The 8,136-nt window shown below is 49.5% G+C and overlaps 1 protein-coding gene across 3 annotated transcripts in view; it reads left to right on the forward strand.

Moving 5' to 3' along the window:
* ruvbl1 (RuvB-like AAA ATPase 1) overlaps positions 1–6,695 on the forward strand; it is a 77,914-nt gene extending 71,219 nt beyond the window's left edge. The window contains exon 10 of one of the 3 annotated variants that reach the window (XM_070895681.1): positions 6,408–6,695. In XM_070895681.1, the coding sequence (XP_070751782.1) occupies positions 6,408–6,567 (160 nt within the window). In that variant the 3' untranslated portion in view covers positions 6,568–6,695. The remainder of the gene's footprint in view (positions 1–6,407) is intronic. The other 2 variants (XM_070895680.1, XM_070895679.1) reach the window with 2 other exon arrangements.
* Positions 6,696–8,136: the final 1,441 nt, after the last annotated feature.

Here is an 8,136-nt window from a genome sequence, read left to right on the forward strand (position 1 = left end):
TTATGTTCAAACTTCCCGACCTACCCTTTCTGCTCTGTCTCTCCGTTCTCCAAGGGAGCGTGCTCTTAAAAAGAACTTAATTGGCTGAAAACCAGCTTTGAAGACATCCAATCCCGGAGGTATCTGCCACCAATTGGCAGGGCCCACAGCCTGATGGGACTTAGCCGAGTAAAGTGACCCACATGGATTGATTGATCATGTTAAATTCAGTTTGTTTAAATAATTTTGTATCTTAAGGTATGAAAACCTTTTTACTCTGCAAAGCTTAAGAGGAAGAAAAATGTAAACCAAAATGGGTAATTTTGCCCATCATCCTTCTGATATCCCAACGTAGTCAGCCTACAAACCTGCTGCAACTTGAACTCCTCTAATGTATTATTCCAATAATCTGGTGGATAATTCTTGGTGTCGTCATCATTTGAGTGGTGAAATGTTCAACGATCCATTTTAAATGTACTTTTCCCTCATCTAAATTGATGGTGTCTTATCCTAATGAAGTAACATTCTGGGTTTACCATTCAGTACTTCACTAGTGGATCTCCTGTGGTGTTACCCATGAAAAGTCAACACAAGGCAAATTTCCCTGAGGATTGGTGGGTGAGGAGGAAGTAATGTCACAGTTATAAGTTAACAGAATATTTTTTAAATGGTGAGAAACTATTAAATGTGGATGCTCAGAGAGATTTGGGTGTCCTCGTACAAGAAACACAGCAAGCAATTCGGAAGGCAAATGGTACGTTGGCCTTTATTGCTAGAGGTTTGGACTACAAGAGTAAGGAAGTCTTACTACAGTTGTACAGGGTGTTGGTGAGACCACACCTAAAGTACTGTGCACAGTTTTGGTCTCCTTATTTAAGGCTGCTCCACCCGATCCCAGACCCTCGGCGACACCCGGCGAGTTAGCTGAGCCTCCAACCAGGTGACCGGGCCTCCAACTGTGTATAGGCCTCTCCAGCGGCGACCAGGCGATCGGGCCTCCAGCAGCGACCAGGCCTCTCCTCCACGATGGTGTTTGGGCCTCCTCCTCCTCTTCTACGACTCGGCCTCTACTTCCCCAGTGGTGACCTGACCTCTTCTGACTGGTGAGCATCATGGCTGTGACCTTCCACTCAGAACTCCAGTGGGCCACTGACCCTTCCAATGCCTGCCCCCAACCAAGCCTCGGATCACCTACCATCAAAGGCGCTACTGAGCACCGAGCTTGCGACCAACATCTCTCCGTAGACAACTAGGCCCATACAGCAGTGCCTGGTCTTTAGTCGCCTTGGACCCCCTTGCCACTGGACCAAGACCTTGCTCAGCTAAGCCCGTGTGGTAGTCGGTGTGCAACGGCCACCCCACGTTAAAAGAACTCCTACACGGGCATCTTGCACTCCGTTAACATAAAGTTCGGGACCTAGAACGTCAGGACCCCTCATGGACAACTCCAACAGCGACAGGCCGGAACGCCGCACCGCCATAGTTGCCCGGGAACTTCGGCGCTTTGATATCAACATCACCATCCTAAGCGAGACCTGGCGGGCAGGGGAAGACCAGCTCAAGGAACAAGGTGGAGGTTACACCACCTTCTGGAAAGGAAAACCAGAAGAAGAATGCCGCCTTCACTGAGTTGGCTTTGCCATCAAAAATAAGCTGGTTGACCGCCTCAAAGACTCCCCCTGCGGGGTTAACGAGCGCCTCATGACTCTTTGACTTACCCTATCCCGGAACCAGTGCGCCACAGTCATCAGTGCGTACGCCCCAATATTTGATGCAACAGACGAGACCAAAGAGGGTTTTTACTGCAACCTCTCAAAATCCCCGTCCTGCGTCCCCACGGACGACAAACCGATCTTCTTTGGTGACTTCAATGCCAGGGTCGGCAAGGACACAGACCTCCTGGGGAGGCGTGATTGGCAGAGAGGGGTTGGGGAAAGCCAACTCCAACGGTACCCTGCTCCTGACAAAATGTCTAGAACGTGAACTTGTCATCACCAACATCTTGTTCCGCCAGAGGGACAAATACAAACTATCATGGCAACACCCTCGCTTGAAACACTGGCACCTGCTCGACTATGTCATCGTCCGAGACAGGGATCGCAAGGATGTGCGCATCACTCCCGCCATGACTGGAGCTGATGACTGCTGGACCGACCACCGCCTAATCCGATCCATCATTGACATCAACATAGCCCCAGAGCGGGAGGGAGCAGCAGAAGCAGTGCTGCAAAAAAGTCAATGCCGGGGCACTTAAGGACCCAGCTAAGAGAGCCCTTTACAGTCAGCGCCTCACAGCTAACCTGACGTGCCTTGATGACCCTGAGACGCAGAATGCCACAACGCTTGGTCTGCCCTCCAGGCCTCCATAACCAGTGCCTGCAAAGAGATACTTGGTCATTCAACCAGGAAACACTAGGACTGGTTTGATGAGAATGATCAGGAGATCGAAGAGCTAATAGATCGCAAGTGCATGGCATTTCTGAGCCTAAAACAACAACCCAACTCTGGAGCAGCAAAGCAGCATTACAGATGGAACAAGGCTGAGGTCCAACAAAAAACCCGGGACCTAAAGAACAGGTGGTGGATGGAGATACAGCAGCTGGCCGACAGCCATGATGTATGTGCGAGGATTCTTCAGCGTAGTCAAGGCCACTATGGTCCAAACACCCAAGGCCCCACCCCACTGCTGGCCAAGAACTGGGAAACACTCGTCAAGGACACCGAGGCAGTCAGGGTCCGCAGGACGGAGCACTTTGAAGATCTCCTCAACCAGGACTCTGCCTTTGACTCAAGCTTTCTCAACTCCATCCCGCAGCATGCTACCCGCCACCACCTCAGCAAGACCCCAACACTGCATGAAGTAGAAAAAGCCATAAGACAGCTTTAAAAACAAGAAGGCTACGGGTGAGGATAGAATCCCTGCTGAGGCATTGAAGTATGGCGCAAATACATGACCTCATCTCTCTCCTCTGGAGGGAGGAGAGCATGCCGGGAGATTTCAGAGATGCCGTGATCGTGACCATCTTTCAAAAAGGGGACAAGTCCGACTGCGGCAACAACAGAGGAATCTCCCTGCTATCAGCCACTGGGAAAGTCGTCGCCAGAGTCCTTCTCAACCGTCTTCTCCCTGTGGCCGAGGAGCTCCTCCCGGAGTCGCAATGTGGATTTCGTCCACTACAGGGCACAACGGACATGATTTTTGAAGCACGACAGCTGCAGGAAAAATGCAGGGTACAGCACCAGCCCTTATACATGGCCTCCTTCGACCTTACAAAGGCCTTTGACACGGTCAACCGCGAGGGTTTATGGAGCGTCGTCCACCATTTCGGATGCCCCAAAAGTTCGTCACCATCCTACACCTGCTCCACGACGACATGCAGGCCGTGATCCGTACCGGACACAATCCGCGTCCGAAACGGGCCAAAAGGGCTGCGTCATCGCCCCAACCCTCTTCTCAATCTTCCTCGCTGCCATGCTCCACCTCAGTCAACAAGCTCCCTGCTGGAGTGGAGCTAAACTACAGAACCAGTGAGAACCTGTTTAACCTTCGCCGTTTCCAGGCCAGGTCCAACACCACCCCAACCTCTATCGTCAAGCTACAGTACGCGGACGAGACCTGCGTTTGCGCACATAGAGGCTGAACTCCAGGTCCTAGTCGACGTATTTACTGAGGCGTTCAAAAGCAAGGGCCTTGCACTAAACATCCGTAAAACAAAGGTCCTCCACCAGCCTGTCCTCGCGCTGTCCCCCAGTCATCAAGATCCACGGCGCGGCCCTGGACAATGTGGACCACTTCCCATACCTCAGGAGCCTCCTATCAACAAGAGCAGGCATTGACGACGAGATTCAACACCGCCTCCAGTGTGCCAGTGCAGCCTTCGGCCGCTGAGGAAGAGTGTTTGAAGACTAGGCCCTCAAAACTGCCACCAAGCTCAGGGTCTACAGGGCTGCAGTAAAACCTGCCCTCCTGTATGGCTCCGAGACATGGACCACGTACAGTAGACACCTCAAGACGTTGAAGAAATACCACCAACGATGTCTCCAAGATCCTACAAGTCCCCTGGGAGGACAGACGCACCAACATTAGCGTTCTCGTCCCCAACATTGAAGCACTGACCACACTTGATCAGCTCCACTGGACGGGCCACATAGTTCGCATGCCAGACACAAGACTCGCAAAGCAAATGCTCTACTCGGAAGTCCATCGAGCCAAAAGTGGGCAGACGAAATGTTACAAGGACTGTAATTCACGTATTGGACTGTTCAGCCACCTAAGAACTCATTTTAAGAGTGGAAGCAAGAGTGGAGACGGTGCCACGAAGGTTCACGAGATTGATCCCTGGGATGAGAGGGTTGACCTTTGAGGAGAGATTGAGTAGATTGGGCCTATTCTCGAGTTTAGAAGAATGAGAGGTGACCTCATTGAAACATACAAAATTCTGAGGGGGATTGACAAGCTGAGAGATTGCTTCCCCTGGCTAGAGAGTCTAGAATTAGGGGGCATAGTCTCAGGATAAGGGGTCGGCCATTTAAGACCGAGATGAGGAGGCATTTCTTCACTCAGAGGGTGGTGAATCTTTGGAATTCTCCACCCCAAAGTACTGTGGATGCTCAGTCATTTAGTAAATTCAAGGCTGAGAGAGATTTTGGACTCTAGGTGAATTAAGGGATATGGGGATTGGGCAGGAAAATGCAGTTGAGGTTGAAGATCAGCCATGATATTGAATGGCAGAGCAGGCTCGAGGGGCCGTATGGCCTACTCCTGCTCCTAATTCTTATGTTCTTGTGTAAAGCTCTGGCCAGGCCCCATCCGGAGTGACTGCATTCAGTTCTGGACACTACAGCTCAGGAAGGATATATAGGCCTTGAAGCGGGTGCAGCGTGGATTCACCAGAATTATACCAAGGCTAAAAGGGTTCAATTAAGAGGACAGTGGCAGAGGCCCTCTTCTTCACCCCCTGCACCCCCCCCCCCCCCCCCCCCCCCCCGCCATAAAGATCAGTGCATGTTGTAAATTGTGTGTTCTGATGCCAATTATACCTGAAAAGTCAACCAGTTGGGATGACATTGACGGAGCTCCTGGGCTGGGGAAACAGCCCCAGCAGCACCAGGCGACACTTGACACCGCAAAGCAATGAACCCAGAGCTTGGAGCCGAATGAAGCATTGGGGTGGTAACTAGTTAGGCACCCAGTAGGCAGCAAGAAGCCCCAGAGAGAGCAAAGCAGGTGGTGGGGGAGAGCCTGTCCGAGACTGAAAGCTGCTGAAAGCAGGAGGCAAAAATGGTCAGAAAGGCAAAGGTGGCTGGAAGCTGAGGGGAGGAACAGGTGGTAGCAGGGAAATGGGCCCTGTTAGTTGTGTGTGTAGAACATGCTTGCGGCTGGAGTTGCTATAACTGGACAGAAATATGTAGGGGCAAGTGACCAGAACAGCCCGCAGAATTAGTCTCCGAGGAAAACACAGGTCATTTACCTCAACATGGAAAGAGATGAAACTGAAGTAGGAAAAGGAACTTGGTGAGGAGTAGTTCCAAATCAGCTGTTGTGCTGGCGGGAGGTTAGGAATATTGGTGGGGCCCTGGAGCTGAAGCCGTTTGAATAGTGTTATGGTAAGTACAGCTATGGGGATCTGCAGCTTACGGGGTTCCAACTGGTGGTGATAGCTTCATAGGGTGGTGGGTACAGATTCAATAGTAGCATTCAAAAGGGAATTGGATAAACATTTGAAGGAGAAAAAAATGGCAGGGAGATGGGGAAAGAGAGGGGTAGTGGGACTAATTGGATTGTTTTTCAATAGAGCTGGCACAGACTCGATGGGCCGAATGGCCTCCTGCGCTGTACTGTTGTATAATGGGGGACAAGTATTATCGAGGTGCCACCTAGAGGTACACCAATGGCAATCCCCAAATGAGGAGCATGTGACCTGCCCAGAAAATTAAAAAGATTATAGATAAATAGATTTACCTCAGTGAGGTTTAACCCTTTCTCGGGGCTTCTTCCTCCGAGCTGATTTTGGGATTATTGTTGCTCTTTCTGTATCACCTGCCGTGCTGTAGACATGTGCTCCGTAAAACGTCCCAATGTGCTTCACAGGAGTGTTATAAGATAAAACAGATAAATTTGAAACCGAGCCACATAAGAAATTCCGGCAGATGACAAAAAGCTTTGTCAGAGGTAGGTTTTAAGGAGCGTCTTAAAGGAGGAAAGAGGTGGAGAGGTTTAGGGAGGGAGTTCCAGAGCTTGGGGCCCAGGCAAACGGTTGAGTGATTTTAATCAGGGATGCTCAAGAGGGCAGAATTTGAGGAGCACAGACATCTCGGGGGTTATGGGGCTGGAGGAGATCGGGAGGGGCGAGGTCATGGAGCGATTTGTAAACAAGAATGTGAATTTTGAAATCGAGGCGTTAACGGTGAATGTGTCTCTGACGCAGGTACTCCTGCCAGCTCCTGACCCCCGCCAACCTGCTGGCCAAGATCAATGGGAAAGATGGAATCGAGAAGGAGCACGTTGAGGAGATCAACGAACTGTTCTACGATGCCAAGTCCTCCGCTAAGGTCCTCGCTGAACACCAGGAGAAGTACATGAAATGAGAAGCTCGCCACGGGGACTGAGAATGTGAAATAACGGGGGGAAAGTACTGTGGCAATGCACAGCAGTGGATCCACCGCCACCTGAAGGAAGGAAGCAAATTGTAAAAGAAAAAATTATTTACTTATTAAATAAAACATTTTTTTGGAAAAAAAAAAGAATCTGTGCACGGTTCTTACTTGGAAAGATTATGCTCCCTGACTTTGTAAGAGTGGGCAATGTGTTGGCTGGCCAGCCCAATGTGTGTCATAGTGCTCTCCCCGGTCTCGACTATACCCTCTGGGTAAGGTCTAAGTATGCTGCATGCCAGTGGGGGACCAGCTAGATTGGGGTGGGGGGGAAGGCAGCCCATATTCTAGACTACTCTCGTGATCATCCCTAATGGGATAATTTAAAGTGTTACAGTATTATAGGAACAGGAGGAGGCCAGTCAGCCCCTCAAGCCTTTCCGCCATTCATTTAGATCATGGCTGAACCCCCTTTACCCGCCTTGGTTACATATCCCTAAATACTCTTGCCTAACAAAAAAAATCTATCAATCTCGGTCTTTATATGGTATTTCCTGCACAGAAACAGGCCACTTGACCCAGCAGATCCATGCCGGTATTTATGCTCCACACGAGCCTTCTCCCACCCGACTGCATCTCACCCCATCAGCATAACCCTCTCTTCCTTTCTCCATGTGTTTATCTAGCTTCCCCTTAAATGCATCTGTACTATTTGCCACAGCTACTCCTTGTGGTAGCAAGTCCCACATTCTCACCACTCTGGGTAAAGAAGTTTCTCCTGAATGCTCAATTGGATTTATTAGTGACTATCTTATATTTATGGCCCCAATTTTGGACTTCCCTACAAGTGGAAACATCTTTACATCTATCCTATCAATCCCTTTCATTATCTTAACGACCTCTATTGAGTCACCCCTCCACCATCTCTTGTAGAGAAAGGAGGGGCCTGTTCAGTCTTTCCCAATTAGGTATAAGTTCTCAGTTCTGCTATCACCCTTGTAAATCTTTATTGCACCTTCTCCAGTTCCTTTCTGCAATATGGAGACTATAACTGCACGGCACTCCCAAGCGTGGTCTCACTGAGGTTCGATACAAATTTAACATCACTTCTCTGCTTTCCAATTCTATGCCACTAGAAATGAAACCCCATTGCTTTGTTTGCTTTTTTAATGGCCTTGTTAACCTGCGTCTCAAAAGATTTCTTGTGGATCCTTGGATCAGTTCAGTCTGGACGAGTGTTCTATTCATTTTCCCAGGCTTATTGGAAATAATCATCTCCCGATGTTTAAAATGGTGGGGATTGTTGTGAGGTCGGTGCTGGTTAATTACTCACAAGTCGTCTCCCCCACTGAACCCTTTGACAAGGGCTAATACTAGAGAAAAGTGCAGTATAAAAGGGGAGAGATTTTTTGTTGCTAATCAGCTCACCATTGTCTGGGCTGAAGAGCAATCAGTCAGTAAATCTGGACAGTATAACAGAATGCCCTTATAAATATACAGCCACATACATCTCCGAGCAGGATGTTTTTACAACCTATTTCACAAGCCCGTGTAAGGGTGAGC

This window comes from Pristiophorus japonicus, chromosome 12 (assembly GCF_044704955.1).
Source record: "Pristiophorus japonicus isolate sPriJap1 chromosome 12, sPriJap1.hap1, whole genome shotgun sequence".
NCBI lineage: Eukaryota > Metazoa > Chordata > Chondrichthyes > Pristiophoridae > Pristiophorus > Pristiophorus japonicus.